The sequence below is a fragment of the Tiliqua scincoides genome, chromosome 2 (genome assembly GCF_035046505.1).
Source record: "Tiliqua scincoides isolate rTilSci1 chromosome 2, rTilSci1.hap2, whole genome shotgun sequence".
Lineage (NCBI taxonomy): Eukaryota > Metazoa > Chordata > Lepidosauria > Squamata > Scincidae > Tiliqua > Tiliqua scincoides.
In genome coordinates this window covers 145,198,774-145,217,684 of record NC_089822.1, presented here as the reverse complement: position 1 = coordinate 145,217,684, position 18,911 = coordinate 145,198,774, and the positions used below count along the sequence as shown (strand labels likewise).

The window sequence follows — 18,911 nt, the reverse complement described above, 5'->3', positions numbered from 1 at the left end:
AAATCAGGAGGTTGCGCATACACATCATGGCTTGTACCCCATAATGGATTTTTCCTCCAGAAACTTGTCCAATCCCCTTTTAAAGGCGTCTAGGCTAGACGCCAGCACCACATCCTGTGGCAAGGAGTTCCACAGACCGACCACGCGCTGAGTAAAGAAATATTTTCTTTTGTCTGTCCTAACCCGCCCAACACTCAATTTTAGTGGATGTCCCCTGGTTCTGGTATTATGTGAGAGTGTAAAGAGCATCTCCCTATCCACTCTGTCCATCCCCTGCATAATTTTGTATGTCTCAATCATGTCCCCCCTCAAGCGTCTCTTTTCTAGGCTGAAGAGGCCCAAACGCCGTAGCCTTTCCTCATAAGGAAGGTGCCCCAGCCCCGTAATCATCTTAGTCGCTCTCTTTTGCACCTTTTCCATTTCCACTATGTCTTTTTTGAGATGCGGCGACCAGAACTGGACACAATACTCCAGGTGTGGCCTTACCATAGATTTGTACAACGGCATTATAATACTAGCCGTTTTGTTCTCAATACCCTTCCTAATGATCCCAAGCATAGAATTGGCCTTCTTCACTGCCACCGCACATTGGGTCGACACTTTCATCGACCTGTCCACCGCCACCCCAAGATCTCTCTCCTGATCTGTCACAGACAGCTCAGAACCCATCAGCCTATATCTAAAGTTTTGATTTTTTGCCCCAATGTGCATGACTTTACACTTACTGACATTGAAGCGCATCTGCCATTTTGCTGCCCATTCTGCCAGTCTGGAGAGATCCTTCTGGAGCTCCTCACAATCACTTCTGGTCTTTACCACTCGGAAAAGTTTGGTGTCGTCTGCAAACTTAGCCACTTCACTGCTCAACCCTGTCTCCAGGTCATTTATGAAGAGGTTGAAAAGCACCGGTCCCAGGACAGATCCTTGGGGCACACCGCTTTTCACCTCTCTCCATTGTGAAAATTGCCCATTGACAACCACTCTCTGCTTCCTGGCCTCCAACCAGTTCTCAATCCACGAGAGGACCTGTCCTCTAATTCCCTGACTGTGGAGTTTTTTCAGTAGCCTTTGGTGAGGGACCGTGTCAAACGCCTTCTGAAAGTCCAGATATATAATGTCCACGGGTTCTCCCGCATCCACATGCCTGTTGACCTTTTCAAAGAATTCTATAAGGTTTGTGAGGCAAGACTTACCCTTACAGAAGCCATGCTGACTCTCCCTCAGCAAGGCCTGTTCGTCTATGTGTTTTGAGATCCTATCTTTGATGAGGCATTCCACCATCTTACCCGGTATGGATGTTAGGCTGACCGGCCTATAGTTTCCCGGGTCCCCCCTCTTTCCCTTTTTAAAAATAGGCGTGACATTTGCTATCCTCCAATCTTCTGGCACCGTGGCCGTTTTGAGGGACAAGTTGCATACCTTAGTCAAGAGATCTGCAACTTCATTCTTCAATTCCTTAATAACCCTTGGGTGGATGCCATCAGGGCCCGGTGACTTATTGATCTTTAATTTATCAATGAGGTCTGAAACATCTTCTCTTTTAACCTCTATCTGACTTAACTCCTCGGTTAGGAGGGGCCGTTCGGGCAGCGGTATCTGCCCGAGGTCTTCTGCCGTGAAGACAGATGCAAAGAACTCATTTAATTTCTCTGCCATCTCTAAGTCTCCTTTTATCTCCCCTTTCCCTCCCTCACCATCCAGAGGGCCAACCGCTTCTCTGGCGGGTTTCCTGCTTCTAACATATTTGAAGAAGCTTTTATTATTCCCCTTAATGTTGCTGGCCATGCGTTCCTCATAGTCTCGCTTGGCCTCCCATATCACCTTCTTACATTTCTTTTGCCACAGTTTATGTTCCTTTTTATTCTCCTCATTAGGGCAAGACTTCCATTTACGGAAGGAAGCTTCCTTGCCCTTCACAGCCTCTCTAACTTGGCTGGTTAGCCATGAGGGCACCCTCCTGGATTTAGTGGAACCCTTCTTTCTTTGCGGTATACACCTCTGCTGGGCCTCTATTACTGTTGTTTTAAGCAGCCTCCATGCACTCTGGAGAGATTGGACTCTTTTTACCCTCCCTTTCAACCTCCTTCTAACCAGCCTCCTCATTTGAGGGAAGTCCGCCAGTCGGAAGTCAAGGGTTTTTGTTAGAGATTTGCCTGGTATTCTTCCCCCAACGTGCACGTCAAAACGGATCGCAGCATGATCACTGTTCCCCAATGGCTCAGTAACGTTTACATCTCTAACCAGGTCCTGCGTACCGCACAAAATTAAATCCAGAGTCACCTGTCCTCTGGTGGGCTCCGTGACTAGCTGATCTAAGCCACAGTCATTTAGCACGTCAAGAAATCCGGTTTCCTTATCGTGACCAGAACACAAATTGACCCAGTCAATATGAGGATAATTGAAGTCCCCCATGATTACAACCCTGTCCTTCCTTGTCACCTCCTGATCTGTTTCCTCATTTCAAGGTCCCCATCAGATTTCTGGTCTGGAGGACGATAGCACGCCCCCAGTATTACATCGCTGCACAAGCCTGGTAATTTAACCCACAGAGATTCTACGGTGGAGTCGGACCCACCTTCAATCTCTACTTTGCTGGATTCTATCCCTTCCTTAACATAAAGGGCCACCCCACCTCCAACACGCCCCTGCCTGTCCCTCCTGTAGAGTTTATAGCCCGGGATTGCGGTATCCCACTGATTCTCCGCATTCCACCAGGTTTCTGTTATGCCCACTATGTCAATATTTTCCCTTGTCACCAGACATTCCAGTTCTCCCACCTTTGCTCGTAGACTTCGGGCATTCGCATAAAAGCATTTATACACGGAATGCCCCAGGATGGGCTGCTTATTCGCTCCTTTGTCCCCGCATCCTTTCATTGTGCCAAACCGTCTATCACATCCCATCACCCTACCTTTCCCAATTTCCTCTCCTACCCTGCCTTTGTCTTGTTGTTCTCTAACCTCCCCATCCTCATCCCATAGGGATGAGGAGTCCCGAACCGGATGCCCCTCGGCTCCTGTCGGCCTTCCCCCAGGGAACAGTTTAAAAGCTGCTCTGCCACCTTTTTAATGTTATGCGCCAGCAGTCTGGTTCCATTCTGGTTCAAATGGAGCCTGTCCCTCTTGTACAGGCCCCGCTTGTCCCAAAACGTTCCCCAGTGCCTAACGAATCTAAACCCCTCCTCCCTACACCACCGTCTCATCCACGCATTGAGACCCCTGATCTCCGCCTGCCTAGCTGGCCCTGCACGTGGAACAGGTAGCACTTCAGAGAACGCTACCTTTGAGGTCCTGGCTTTCAGCTTCCTGCCTAAAAGCCTAAATTTGGCCTCCAGGACCTCCCAGCTACTCTTGCCCACGTCGTTGGTGCCGACATGCACCACAGCCGCTACCTCTCCCCCAGCACTGTCTACTAGCCTGTCTAGACGAGAAGTGATGTCCGCAACCTTCGCACCAGGCAGGCAAGTCACCATGCGGTCCTCACATCCGTCGCAAACCCCCCTCTCTATGTTTCTAATAATCGAATCCCCCACTACAAGAAGCCCCCGACCCCCCTCCCGCCGAGGAGTATCCCGAGTGCGCTCGGATACGGGCCCATCCCCTGGAGAAGGGATCCCCCCTAGGGGATTGTTTCCCTCCTCTCCAGGATGACGTCCTCCAGTCCCGAGACTTCCCACCCGGGCAGCTGAGGAGCTGCACGCCTGAGGTTGGGACGAAGCCTGATCGTCCCCGGAAGTCTCCCCACGGTCTTCCTCTGGCTGCCTGCGCTTCTCCAGGTCGGCCACCAAGGCTTCAAGGGAGCGGACGCGTTCCCTGAGAGCCTGGAGCTCCTTGCACCGAGGACACACCCATGACTTATGCCCCAGAGGCATATAATCATACATTTGGCACTCAATGCAGAACACTGGATAGCCCCCACCCTGCTGCTGGCTGTCTGACTGCATAGCTTTTTTGTTGTTGTTGTTTTATTTAGGGGTCCTTTTAAAAACCGTACAATGGATAGCAGCCCTTTTCTCTAGGGAAGAGGTAGGGCAGTGTATGGGGCCCTGGCCTCCTCGCCCTGCTGCTGAACTCGCCCAGATGCTAAACTCTTGTGCCTTACCTGGCACTTAGTTCCCAGAGGCACTTGGTTCCCAGAGGCCACACGCGTCTGCAGGACGGGCTGCTGCTGCTCTGGCTCCTGCAGGCTGGGATTTAAAGGGGCAGGACAGGTGGCGGCTGCTTTCCCCTTGGGCGGAGGGGGAGATTGTTTTGTGCTGCGGGGGAGGGAAAGGGGGGCTTGGCCGCTCCTGCCTGGGAAGATGGTGTGTTGGGGCTTCGCCTGCTCCCGTAATGCGCTGTGCGCCCTCTACGTCGTGTATATGGTGAGTGTGGCTGACAGCAGCCAGGCTCCCCTCCTGGCTTCCTGCCATCCTGAGTGTGGCTGGCAAGGGGTGGGGGCGCCAGGCTGGTGGGCTTCCAGTGGGGGGTCGGTGGGGGGCGCAGAGGCAGGAGGGGGAGCCCAGGCAGGGCTGCCTGGGTGAGGGGAGGCAGGGACAGCTCCCAGGAGAGGGCAGAAGGCGCCTGCAGTCCCCTTGTGGGTATCTCCTGTGCACATAGCTGTGGGGTGGGGCTTGGCACAGTGAGGCAATGGGGATGACCTCACTTTTGTCTTGTAGGGCAATAGGTGAGGCAGAGCAGTGGGAGAGGGGAGGAGTGTTGACTTTGCAAGGGTGGGTGGGTGGGGAAGAGGGAGACTGTGGAAGGGCTGCCTGTGTAACTCCATCTTTACCTTGCTTTTCTGGGGTGCCATGGGGAGCAGGAGGGCAGAGATGGGGCTGTGGGAGCCTTAGAAAGGGGTGCTCTTTCAGGAGCAAGAAAGATGGGGGTTGACCTGGGGAAAATGAAGAGTGCTAAATTCAAGGGTGCCGTCTTAGCATGCACCGTCCCAGTGTGTGCCCAGGGTGACCAGAGGTCCTCTTTTTCCAGGACATGTCCTATTTTTTAGCCCCATGTCCTGGAAAAGAACTTAAATGTCCTGCTTTTCCCTGTGAGCAGGCAACGCATCCCCTCTTGTAATTAATAAATTATATGTAATACAGTTTTAAATTCAATAATAAGTAATTTTAAATTAGGCACATGAGATCAATAATACAATATATAATAAATATATAATCTATATGTTGATCAATATATAATCAATATAGATGAGTGTTTTAAGCTTCTATTTTGTGGTCCTACATTTTTCTTCAATATCCTACATTTTGGGGTGACTTGTCCTCTTTTATTGTTATGACATCTGGTCACCCTGTGTGTGCCTCAGAGTGCCGTCTCAGGGCCCAATCCTATCCAGTTTTCCAGTGTCGGTGCAGCCATTCTAATGGGGCATGCACTGCATCTTGTAGTGGGGAGTCAGTCACAGAGGCCTCCTCAAGGTATGGGAACATTTGTTTCCTTACCTCTGGGCTGCATCAGTGCTGGAAAGTTAGATAGGATTGGGCCCTCAGTCAAGATATATCTATCTTGACAATAAGTATATTGTCTGGTTAGCACAGGAAGGGGAGCTTGCAGCAGATCATAAAGGTAAAAAAAACTATATATGCAGTGTTATCTTCATTTTAGATGTCAAAAGGGTTTTGTGGCTCCCGAGGTTTTCTTTTCTCCGGAAAACGGGTCCAAATGGCTCTTTGAATGTTTAAGGTTGCACCTGGTCTAGGTACATTTATATCCCAGCTTTTTGTTAATATGCCCAAGCACCAAGATAAATAAATCTCTTTTTTCACACAGTTGTGGAAAGCTATCAGAGAAGGGGCCAGATAGGTTTCTCTAGAACAGCATTTCTCAAACTGGGTTTCGACCCAATTTCTGGTGAATCCTGCAGAGCTGCCAATGAGAACAAGGATGGTGGAAAGATGAGATAACTAATTGCCTCAAGCCCTGAAGCTATTCAAAAATCTGATAACTGCTAACTGCTCTTCAAAGAGTTGGAGCTCCTGCAGTTTGCTAGCTTTCATAAATATAGGGATAAAAATGTTTGAGCAACTTTTTTTCTGGTGTTTTTTCCCCCAAGTTTGTCAATGACAGGTGAAGGCTGTGGGCAGATGAATAATTAAACCCCTCAAGTCTTGAGGCTATTCATTAGGGTTGCCTCAATAGATTAAGTTTTCTTGATCTGTCAGGGAAAGGAGCTGGAGAAGGCCACAGCCGAGGGGTATAGTGCTAGGGGTTATCCTTTTCTGCTCCCCACTTTCCCTTTTTACTGGGTCAGCAGATGAACGGAGCATGCAAAATGTATGCATCTCACATCTCATGCATATGCAAACAAACCAAGACCATGTTGTAAATGCAATTGTTAGATTTGCTACCATTCTCCATATTCCACCTATATTTTAATTATTTTGCACTCTTGCAGATCAAAGCTCACACTCAACTTAAGATCTCCGGTCTTTATCCATCTGCTTACTGGTGTGGACAGGCATTAGTTGACATTCCTTTATTTTACATTATTCTACTTATGATGATAGGAAGCTTGTTTGTGTTTCACCATGGAGTTTATTTTTATCCTGAAAAGTTTCTTGCTGTGGTAAGTTTTATTTCATTTTTTTAAAAATTCCTGTACTTCTTCCTCTTTTTGTTCTCCTATTTGTATACAGTATTTGGATTTTAACCAACCTATTAAGGGCAGTGAGTAGTTAACAGTATTTTAGTTTAAATTCCTCTTAAAGTAGAAAATGTTATAGTAACTACCTTCTCGCTTGCGTGTTTGTTTCACATCAGCAGCAGAAATTAAATGCAAATACAAAAATGTTCTTTGTACATAGCATATAGAGCAGGGGTCTCAAACTTGTTTCGTACCGAGGGCCAAATAACATTCATTATGCCTGCCGAGGGCCAGAAGAGATGTCATTACTCAGGAAGTGATGTCATTAAACAGGTCATAACCAAAAATAAGCACTTTTCTCTCACTTAGGAACTCATTAGCTGCAAATGACAGAAAATATGCAAATCTGGATCATATTTCAAGATATGGGAGAGCCCAATTTTCATGTGGGCTGCCCTTTCAGCAGTAACACCTCAGCACTGCTCAGCAGCTGAGAGCCTGAGGGCCAGATAAAAAGCTTCCACGGGCCACATCCGGCCCCTAGGCCTTGACACCCCTGATATAGAGTCTATAGTAAGAAAAGCATTTTCATTATTGGCCTTTCAGTTTACAATGGGACCTGAGAAAGAAGGCATCTTTGAGGTTTGATGGGTTCAAGCCTTTTAGGAGTTTATATAATAGGGTCGACACCTCAAATTGTGTCTGGAAGTCTGTTGCAAGGGATTTGCTTCCAATAGCCATGTCCACCAAGAGGTAAATTTATCCAAATTTAAGGGGTAGTCCTAAGCAAAGAATAAGCCATTACATCATAGGAACAAAGAGTATTCATTGTGGTGCCCTTTTCCTCATCCTCCTTTCAAGGATACAAAGAACCCTGTGTAGTGTATCCAGGCCTTAACATCAAAAAAAATTCTCATCTCCAGAACTCCAATAGAATGTGCATCTCGCATTCATTAATCCAACGTTTCCAACCTTCAGATCCTGTGTAATCTATGACTATGAGTAGCCTATGAACCAATCCTAAAGAGGAGTAGGACTACTGGATTCATGTATAGGTGGCATGCATGGGCAGGTGAAAGGTAGTTAAAGGATTTCATTGAGCCCTGTGGGAATTCCCTTCTCATAGGGGAGATAGATTGTGTTTTTAATCAGCGTGTTGTGGTTTTGATGTCAGAGTACATGATGAATATCGTTTTCCCTGCAGGTTGTTTGTCTTATTGGTTACGTACCCTCAGTAGTTCTGTTCAATTATGTTGTCTCTTTCACCTTTAAAACCATACAAAATACGAAAGAATTTTGGTCATTTATTTTTTCAGTGGTAAGTAGAAGTGCTGTATTTAATTTTTTTCCTGTTTACATTAATCTAATAATTTTTATTGATTGATTATTTATATTATATTAAATGTCTCCATTATATTTTTCTGCCATTCAGTTATAGCTCAAACACATGGTAAAAATTTAGTTTTCTCTAAATGCATGCATAAGCAATGTCATTATATTGATATGACCCACACCAATGTCACTGTGTGCTGCATGAGAACAAATGTTGGATCCCTAATTGTATTTTGAGTATAAATTAGCCACAAGTTATTGTTTCTTTTATTTCTGAGACTGCTTTAAGGAAAAAAAAAATTAGCTATATTTGCTTCTTTGAAAAGTGATCATGTGCAAACAAAACATTGGAGACCTAGCCGAAGATAAGGCTGCAACCCTATACATACTTATCTGGGAGTTAGTCCCATTAAACACAATGAGACTTATTCCTGAGAAAACATATACTGTATAGAATTGTAGTGTAAGATGCACAGTTCTTAATTTTAATTTTTTTTTTTCTCTTCCAGGCTGCTTTGGTGTGTTCTGTTGTCATTGAAATAGCTTTTTTCATGTGGTACTATACAGCAGCTGCTGTTCTTCATACTTGCTTTTCTGTCTTCATTCCCATCTATCCTCTGATTGGGTGTCTGATTTCTTTTATAAAGGTAAGTTTTAAGGAACAGAACTACTGATGGACTTTGTTTGTACTGTGTCTGGAGGCAAAAGCTAAAATATATTTGCACCATGTGTATATTTTCCAGTAATCCTGATAGATTTTCTGATATGCAGGGAAACTATAAACTAGAGATGGTTGAAGTCTTACCCTTGGCTCAGATCAGATTGACTTGGAAATAAGCTGAGTCCACAGAAATTGGGAAATAGCTCAGTCCGTTCCCAACTCAGTCCAAATTTGACCCAGCCATTATTACAAAAATTTACATCCTGCTGTTCCACTTTTGAGGAAAGCTCGATAACTTACTTAAAGAAATAAAAGAATGCAATAAAAACAATAAGACAATCAGCAAAAATACTACAATCACAGGAAAGCAACCATGAAACAAATTGGGCAGCCCGATCCTATTCTCCCCGGCAGTACTGTGGCGCGGAAATGGCTACCACTGTATCCAGTGGGGTCAAGGATGCTGCCAGAGGTCTCCTCAGGAGAATGGGACTTTGTTCCCTTACCCCGAGTAAAGCCTCAGCCCCTGCATTGGGGGGCATTAATTGAGTAGACTTGAGAAGCCCAGTGTTGAACTTTGCCGCTCGACATGGGGCATAGGATCCCGCAGGGGTGGCTTCCACTGGTCCCACCCCTCTCCTGGGCTGGTTTCTCCCCTCCGTTCTGCCCTCCCCCCCATCCTGAAAAGCCACCCATCAGTGCTACTTACTGTCAGTCACTCCTGTGCAGCATCCTCATGGCACTGAGGCCCAGTGTCAGCACTCCATCCTTGCAAGGTGCTGCAAATGTGCTTTATTGCACATTTGCGACACTCAGCAATGCTGGTATGCTTGTAGTGCCGGCGCTCTAGCCCACATGATTGGGCTCTAAACGCCATAATTTAAATGTCATGTATATTTTTTTTTTAAAAAACAGACGGCAGACAGATTGCAAGCAGACAGCAATCCTAAATTCCAGTGGGAGAAAATTCTACAGGCCAGCTGCTACAACAGAAAAATAAGCTCCCAGTTCCACTCTGCCTCTCTCTTACACTCAATTCTCTTCCACCCACCCAGATCCCACCTAGCCCCTCATCTGTCCCTTTAAATCACACATCAACTGAACTAACTGTGGCAGTAGCACTTCAGATGCAATGAAAGCTAAGGAGGGAGGTATTCCCCTTCTCCACTCTGCTGGCACTTTGCATAGGCCTTGAGTACCATGGGAAATGTAGTTCCTCGAGAGCTGTTGCCACTGCAATAGCCATTGGGAAACTACTTTTCTGGGAAAATCACAGTCAGTTTCGGGTTGGTCACCACTGTAATCTGGTGGACCACTGCGAGATACAGGAAGTTTGACTAGATGGGCCTTTGGCCTGATCCAGTGGGGCTCTTCTTATGTTCTGATGTTCTTCTTATGTTCTGATGTTCAGTTTGTAATATAGCCAAGAATTACAAGTCGAACAAATTTGTTTTTTGAATGAGATTATTTCAGACTGTGTTGACCAAATAGTTTCTTTTTTAGTTTTACTATGCCCAATAGTGCTGGTACACATCCACAACCTTTTGAAGGAAGAAAAAGCCTCCCCCTCCCAAATCAGGGCATCATCAGCAATGGCAAACTGAACCACTGGGTGAAATTTTCCCAGGGTTAGTGAAACTGAACAGAACTTATCCCCAGTCTTGTCAGTTCTTTGGAAAGCAGAGAGGGACTCTGAAGGAAATAGGTGAAACTAGCACAACTTCTCTCCCCCCCAACCTCTTCTGTATAGGGAAGACAGGTTAAAATATGGAAAGTCCTTCTCAAACTTATATGATTTTGTGGAATAAAATGGTGGGTGGAAAACTGCAAATGCATTTCCAGTGGAATGCATCTGCTCTCTGATGGCATAAAAACGTAATAAGTTAGAAAGCCTTCCTGCATACATGTCAACCAATTTTAAAACCTGATTCAAACACATTTAAAATTGTATTTCTGTTTTTCAAACATCATGCCAGAGGGCTCAAAAGTGGAAGTGGCTTGTCTGAAATCTGTCCAGGATCCTCAGCATTAGCCTAGTTTATCATTTTCTTTCTGCATTGGAGAGCAGCCAGTAAGCTTTAGACAGGTTACCTGAAGAGTGACTTTGCTTCATTCACTTCTGAGTCACTAAGCCTAGCTTGAAGATATGACTGTTTGTATTACAAAGGAAGGAAGAAAGGAAAGAAAAGGTTTAAATACTGTGGAAGTAATTCAGAGATTGGGTAGTGACATTCTGTTGAAATCAGCTGTGATGGCATGCCAGATTTTCATGGTGAAATTGCCATCTGAGCTATCTTTCAAGGCTCGTGTATCTGATCAGTCGTATATAGTATGGTTAATTATGTTGATCTGAATCCTGTTATTATTCAGAAGTAAATTGTATGAAATTCATTGGGAAAACATCAATGAAAGTTCTTAATTATAGTAGTGTAATTTAACTTAGAATGATCTGTGGAAAACATGAGGAAAGTTGCTGTAAAAAGTATTTATTATCTTGCTAGATAGCCCGGAAACTTGATCATAGGATGGAAAGAAACTCAGAAAAACTATTGGTTTCAGTAGTAGTGGTAAGCACCATATTTTTCTTTTAGAATTTAGAAAATTGGCTATCTGGAAGCTAACACCATTGAAATTAGTGGCTATTGCTATTCTTTATGCTATATTTTTCATAAATTGTACAAGAGCATTATATTCTTACATAAAATATTTTAAAAGATTAATTATGTGCAATGGTGTCATAAAAGGTGATGCAATAATTTCTTTTGATCTGGAGAGCATAAGATGGCTGTTAAAAACGAAGCTTCTAGAACAATGTGACCTCACCATAGTTATCTAACTGTTGGTAACATCCGGGTTGGATTTATGAACATATTCTAGTCATGGAACTGCCATGAAAGTGTTTAGGAGTTTTAGCTGGTTTGGAAATGGCAGACAAATTGTTAACCAGGATTCACCAGGAAAACATATTACCCAGTGCTGAAAGACAATCACTGCCTTCAGGCACAAGTCAAAGTGTGGGTTTTAATTTTTAATGTCTGTTTTGGGCTAGGGTGCCTAAATTATTTTATTATTATTATTTTATTAATTTATTCCCCGCCTTTTTGCCCAACGGGCACACAAGGCGGGTTACAATTTAAAAGTACAACATTAAAAACAATTTACAATAATTAAAAAAATCTAAAAACAAAAAACCCCGTGGATTTTCATATAAGAAGCGCCAGTCAGCCTGTCAACCATTAAAAGCTTTTTGAAATAAAAAGGTCTTCAGACCACGCCGAAACGTTAGCAACGAGGGAGCAGTTCTCAGTTCTAAGGGAAGGGTATTCCACAGCTCGGGAGCCACCACCGAGAAGGCCCTCTTCCTGGCCGCTGCCCCTCTCACATCACTTAGTGGCGGCACAGTCAAAAGGGCCCCCCCAGATGATCTAAGAGCACGGGCAGGATTGTAGGGAAGGAGGCAGTCCCTCAAATACCCCTAAAGGACTCCTTTCTCTAAAGGACTAGAGACTTTCTCTGAAGTCTCTAAAGGACTCCTTTCTCCCATGTGAACCTGCCTCACAGTTAAGCTCATCATCTGAGACCCTCCTACTGGTATCTGTGCCACTGGAGGTTAGATGGCTACTGGAGAAAAGGTCTATGGTGGTACCCCAATAACTTAATCCCTCCCAAGACAAATTTGCTTGGCATAATCATTACTTAGTCTCCAGTTTCAGTCTGTCCAGTTTGCCCTTATTTTTAAGAGCATTTGTGTTTTGACAGCTGCAATTATTTTATTTTCTGTTTGAATTATTCATTTAATGTCTTTTATTGGTTCTGTAAGCGCCTAGAGGGCTTTTATAGTAGAAAAAAAATCCAATAAAGATTAATTGTACTAGGCACACTGTATCTGTCTTCAGACAGATTCAGAAATGGCACTAATAGTGTATAAGAGCCCAATCCTGAGCTCTTTACCACCAGCAGTATGAGTGTACCACCAACCTGGGTGTTGCAAACATGCTGCAAGGCACGTCTGCAGCACCTGGAGAGGTGGAGCTGCTGGCACAGGGCCAGCATCAGTTGGTGCTGAGTTTCTGTGCTGCTTGAAGGGCTGGCCAGTCCTCCAGCTGTACTGGCCGGTGGTAAGAAATATTGGGGTGGGGGAAGGCGGGGAGTGGGTGGAACATTGTGGGGTAGGGCAGGGCAGGGAAGAGGAACCTGGGCAGGAGGTGGGTGGGACCGGCTCAGGGCAATATATTCTAGAAGCATTATTGCCCTTCTTTGCTGTATGACCACAAACCTCTTATGGTCTTTCTTTGAAGATAGTGCATTGAAGGTTTTCTGTTGGGTCCCATTTCTAGTGTAGCTGTACGTCTCCCCAGTTCCTGCACAACTGCAGCGATTTGCTAGTGAAACACATGCCCCCTTGTGGCATGTAACTGTTCTTCAAAGACATTTGGCAGGGACAGAACGAGGTGTAACATATAGTTTTACTTATATTAGCAATACAAAAATAAAAAATACTGTAACTGGTGTCTCAATGAGTTTATAGTGTGTGGCAGGGGCCTCCAAACCCCGGACCGGAGGCCAAATGCGACCCGCAGCCAGCCTCTATCTGGCCCACGACCAGCCTCTGATTCCCTGAGAGCCTCTGGCCCAGTTGACCAAACACAACCAGAGTTGTGCTTGTGGGGTGGGGGAATGGGGGTCCATTTAAGTGCATGTGCTTTATTTCTTGGGCTGTATTCGTGCTTGGAGAAGTTCTGGACATTTGAGTCCATTCATTTCTTCATCTAAGTTTCATATCTAATGTATTTTATTTAAATTTTATAGTTAATTTTTTTCCCCTGCCCTTGACACTGTGCCAGATATTTGATGTGGCCCTTTGGCTGAAAAGTTTAGAGACCCCTAGTGCCTGGGAACAGTTTTTAGTTGGCGAGTAATGGAGTGTATGATGCTTCATTTATCTAATACTATAATTTCACCCATTTTATCTGTTTTAATTTACCTTTTAAAAAATCTCTTCACTTTAGCCTTATCTGCAATGTGTAATTTGGCTCTTCCTTCTGCGCTGTCTTGAGGTGAAATGTGGAGGCAAATCAATAAGAAAGGACTCATTTTTCAGGTGTGTGTGTTTTTCTGTATTGAAGTTACTACACAAAGGCATTGTTGGCTAGCAATACTCTGCAGTAAGGCATTGACTACAGCAGGCTCTCCTGAAGGGTATACAGCAAAAGTCTTTTTGCCCATAGAGAAGTGAATGATAGATAATCTTTGCCATAGAGAATCATTTTGTTTGCTGCTCTAAAGGGCTTTGGTACAACAGTATAAACAACCAAAGTGGTCACTTTAGGATGACAGTGTTTTTAGAGTGCCAGTGAAACACTTTGTAGTTACAGAGGTGCCTCCCCTTGCAGTGGTACAACTGTTATGTTAAGGAACCAGGTGTTCATTAAAACCCATTTTTGCCCAGCCTGCAGGTGTACACATTTGATCCCTGTTGCACATATGCATTGTTGGGCAGAAATGGCTTAACATCTTGGAAAAACCTTAAAAAGAAATCGCAGAAAGAATTATTTGACTTAGCTTTGGATTTAGGGCAGAGAGATGCTGAATTATGTGTTGTCCCATCTGTAATGTCTGCGGAGTGTGTATTAAGGATGCTCTTAACATTTTATTGGTGGGGACACAAAGTAAAAGTGCTACACCAATATTTCTCATAACATATTTTCATGCTGCAGAATTGGAGGGCTGGAAAGGACCTAATAGTCATTCAGTCTAGGCTTTTACACTGAAACTCTGCATAAAATCCAAGTTGTATCTTCTAGCAAGGTTCACATAGTTAGGCATGTCTGTAAGACAAAGAAAAAGTTAATCAGACATTTCATTTTTTTTGTAATATATCCTGAGAAAGTAAAAAGATGAATGTCGCTGCTAAGGAAGCTCAGCACCCAGAAAGATGCCACAGAAGATTGTGAGGATGATGGTGATACCAAAAGCATCTGTTGACAGCAATGTTTGTCAAATTTCTGAGCACAGCCCCTCTTTCTGTTTCCAGATTTCTCCTACTGGGATGGACAAGCCATCCCAGCCTGTGCCAGCTTTCCCTGTGGTTGATGAACATACAGAAATTTTTGCACAAAACAGTGTGCTTTCTACTAATGCGCATGAGAAATTGATTCAGTGAATGCATATCAACAGCTATACTTTGTAGGAGTGCTTTAATATGAATACATTTCTGTTCCCTTCCTCCTCCCAGTCACAGTTTCTTGTCTGACAATATGGGTCTCTTGACTGTACAGTACTTTACGCATCGTTCTAAAGAAAGGAGCTGGTTGGTTCTTTGCAGCTGCTTGGAGAGGCCTTGTTCAGCATTTCATTGGGGTGGGAGAGAGAGGGAGGGCCTCCCTAGCTGTTGCTTGTCTTCAAGTAGTAGCAGATCACTCCCAGAATCCCAGCACCTGTGAAACCTCTTCTGTTAGTCACATGACCCATCCAGGAGGTTTCAACATACATTTTGAAAACCCAGAAGCTTTTCCCCAGGCTTTTTTTTAGTCTCTCAGGGCCCAATCCTAACCAACTTTCCAGTGCTGTTACAGGGGTGTCAGTGGGGCATGCTCCATCCTGCAGTGAGGGGGCAGCCACAGAGGCCTCCTCCAGTTTAAGGGAACATTTGTTCTCTTACCTCAGAGCTGCATTAGCACTGGGAAATTGGATAGAATTGGGCACTCATTCGCTGTGAAAGTGCTTACTGGTGGTGCAGTCCTTAATACGAATGCATCTCTAGCTCATATTTCAAACAGTTTCTGCTGCGATGCTGCATTGGATAGGGAAACATCTGAAACGTGGCTGGCACCTCCTCTGCTACTGTTTTGGCACCAGTTAAAGGTGCTTCTGTTTGGCAGGCTTTTGCTGAGTTGCTGGAATTTTTCCTTGCTGCTGTGGGATTGCAACCTTGTTTGTGATTCTCTTTTGCCCCGTTCATTTTATGCTGGGTGTTTTATTGCTGCTCTTTTAATTAGTTTGCTTATATCATTAACTTAAAAAATTGACACCTCTCCAGATCCTTTGGGAAGGATAGCAGGAAGGAGGCCATTTCTCCTCTTCCTAGGAGGGTGTTGCATAGTTGTGGTTTTATTACTTGATTTGTTTTTAGTGTGGTAAACCATTCTGAATTTCACAAGAAGGGCAGGATACAAGTTTTTAAAATAAATAATGCTTAATAAACGTGAGTAGAGGTTTCATAGGCGCAACTTCCCAACACATCAGGTCTGGCCTGTCGAATAAGCAAAGCTGTGGCTCTCATTTGTATCTGCTCAAAGTCTCCTAAGTAGAGATTAAACATTTTTCCATATCTTCAGAGCTCCTGTCAAACTCAAGCCATGGAAATTCCCGGATGTTCCACACGACGAGGATGAAGATGAAGATGTTCAGGCTGAGAGACTGAGGGTTAAAGAGATGTCAACCTGCCAGAGCTGCGAGGAGGTAAATGTTGCCCTTTTGCATTGTGAACTCTTTAGCACCAGATTCCATTTGTCAGTGAGCCTGTGCAAGGGGTGATTTATCTGGCCACCTACACTGGTGTTGCAATGGCACCAAGCCTGGAAGCAGTGGGCGATGGATCTTCTCCCCTGGGCTAAGGGAAAGCAACTGTCCTGAGAGGCCAAGGTAGTTGTAATCTATCTGTCCACCATGGGCCAGTTCACTCCTGGCAACAGGCCTTTTTTTCTCTTACCATACAATCTGTCTCACTTTGCTCAACGTATTGTGGAATGTTTGAGCTGTACATGGGTACAGCTGGGTACATGGGTACAGCTGTTTGAGCTGGGTACATGGGTACATGTTTGAGCTGTACATGGGTACAGCTGGATACATGGGTACATGTATCCCCTGGGGGCTGGGGATAAGAATAGGCCCTCAGTTTGGCTGTACTTGTCGTAAGAGGCGACTAAACAGCCACCGGGTAGATGGGACTCGTCAGCCTGGGAAGGCAGCTCATCTGAGAGAAGGAAAACTCTGATCCCAAACCTCCACTGCCTTGTGGCTACATCCAGTTATGGAAAAGGCTTCAGGAGTCAACCTCGAGGCAAAATCCGGAGCCGGAGTCCCTGAGGCAGTTCATGGCTGAACACAGTCACGTTCTGGCAACTCCTGCGACGCCGCTGGAACCAACCGTATTGGCCTCTGCCTTTCCATTGGACCATTTCAGCGACGTGGAGAGGGGGGATTTGCTGCATGTGTAACAGCCTATCCTCCATACCTACTTTACCCAGGCTTCGCGCACTGGAGAGGACACTCTGTTCCAGAACCACCATTCAGAGTGTGACACCATAGTCTTCCGAGACTGAAGGATGCCAACAACATGGGTACATGGAAATGGCAGCAGAGCATGTTACTGTTCAGCTTCATTTAACGTACTGAACTCAGGGTACCTATAGATGTGGCTGCTGGCCATCTCTAGCTACACCCTGGCTCACCCTGAGATTTCTGCACACCATCACCTACATGGGGCGGATTTTTTGGAGGCCCATGTTGCCCTGGTATTGACTGAATCCAATTTTGTGAATTTGAAATAATATTTGTGTGTGATATATTCAGCTGAATATAAGATTGAGCTCTACCTCATCTTTTGCTTTTTTAGAAGCCAGCAGTTTTAGTCAGCAGTTTGTTTAAAGAATATGATGAAAGAAGAGATTTTCTTCTTGGAAGAAGGATAAAGAAAGTGGCAACTAATCATGTTTCTCTTTGTGTAAAAAAAGGTTAGTTAAATTAGTCACTAACTTATCAATATGTGTTATTTTTTTAGGAGGTAATATAGATCACTTTGTTAAGCAAAACCATGCATGTTGCATATTTGGTTGTTGTTTTTTTCCTGTTTTAGGGGAAATACTGGGACTGCTAGGCCCAAATGGAGCTGGTAAAAGCACACTGATTAATATACTGGTGGGAGAAGTTGAACCAACCTCAGGCCAGGTATTTGATTGCTCCCTAACTTTTGTAACCTTCTCTCCCTCTCCCCACACCCCCCCAGTTTTATGTGCTAATTTTTTCAGGAGTTCTGATCCAGAACCAGTTAGACCAGTGGTTCCCAAACTGAGCCATAGCTCTCTGGGAAGCCACAGGAACCAACCAGGGGAGCTGTGAAATCCTCATGAAAAACTTGCCACCCTATACAATGTTTAGGATTGTAGCCTAATCGGGAGCCATGGCCCAATAGATCAAGGGAGCTGCCAGTCAAAAAAGTTTGGGAACCACTGGGCTAGGCAAAAGTCCCTTTCTTTTGGTTGAAGGCCAGAAAGAGTTATAAACAGGCATTCATCCTAACAAAGGCCTTGTTGGTTCTGATCACATTGTAGAAGAGAGAAGAGGGGGGGAGTTAAATAAGTAAACTTCCCTCATCTTTAGTCTCTACTGCAATGTGATCTATATTACCTCCTAAAAAGTAGATTTGAAGGTTTGAAGGCTGCCAGTCTCTTCTGTTGGAAAATGAGTTCTTTCCTATATGACTCAAAATCAAAAAGAGGTGGTGGGGTGTTATAATTGCCCGTACAAAATGGGAGGGAGGTCTTGATTCTTGACAGGTCCAGATATACAAAAGTGGGATCATATTCTAAAAGCAAGCTGAGAACCTTTTGAACTAATATTTATTATGAACATTTTCATTTAGCCTTTCGTACAGCCACTCTTAAATATTTTTTTGCATTTTCTCAGCAAACTTTGTATGTTGAACACAGACTGATATATCCACAGGTGCTGATGGGAGATTATTCCATAAATGAGAATAGGGAAGATCATTCCATGAGATTTTTGGGATACTGTCCACAGACAAACCCACTTTGGCCAGATATTACATTGCAGGAGCATTTTGAAATTTATGGTGCTATCAAAGGAATGAGCAACAGTGACATGCAGGAGGTCATAAAATGGTAAATTTCTCATTTTAAGCTTCATGTTGTCATACCTTAGTGAACGCTTTTCTTTCATATGCTGCTCTTTTCTATATTGGTCTTGTATATGTTCAATTGCTCAGACTTTTAAAAATTCCACATACTGGAGATTGTTGTGGAATTGGCAATTATGTGAAAACATAAACCTCTTAGCATAAGAGTATCTTTTGGCATAAATCTAAAATATGCAGTTTTCATTTTTCAGGTTAATGCACAATGTCCACAGAATTGTGGACTGTGTTCAGTGGTACATATTCTGCACATACTTCATTTGTGTTAGCTTGCAGAAGGCAGTTCTAGTCATAGAAAGCCTGCTTTGTGTCTACAGCCGTTGTTCACTCCCCTTTTTATTACATCCTTATTCCCAAACAAGTGGGAAACCCTGGCCTCTGAGCGGCCCGCTTGGAGGCAGGCTG

General features: G+C 44.4%; 1 protein-coding gene across 4 annotated transcripts in view; it reads left to right on the top strand.

Annotated features, from left to right (window-relative positions):
• The window catches only part of LOC136641987 (cholesterol transporter ABCA5-like), an 82,181-nt gene that overhangs the window by 55,446 nt on the left and 7,824 nt on the right, over positions 1 to 18,911 (top strand). For 3 of the 4 annotated variants that reach the window (XM_066618137.1, XM_066618135.1, XM_066618139.1), the window contains 9 exons: positions 6,391 to 6,561; positions 7,784 to 7,897; positions 8,421 to 8,558; positions 11,074 to 11,139; positions 13,582 to 13,673; positions 15,910 to 16,033; positions 17,190 to 17,307; positions 17,430 to 17,521; positions 18,299 to 18,474. In XM_066618137.1, the coding sequence (XP_066474234.1) occupies positions 6,391 to 6,561; positions 7,784 to 7,897; positions 8,421 to 8,558; positions 11,074 to 11,139; positions 13,582 to 13,673; positions 15,910 to 16,033; positions 17,190 to 17,307; positions 17,430 to 17,521; positions 18,299 to 18,474 (1,091 nt within the window). Of the gene's footprint in view, positions 1 to 6,390; positions 6,562 to 7,783; positions 7,898 to 8,420; positions 8,559 to 11,073; positions 11,140 to 13,581; positions 13,674 to 15,909; positions 16,034 to 17,189; positions 17,308 to 17,429; positions 17,522 to 18,298; positions 18,475 to 18,911 lie in introns of those variants that run through there. The other variant, XM_066618138.1, reaches the window with a different exon arrangement.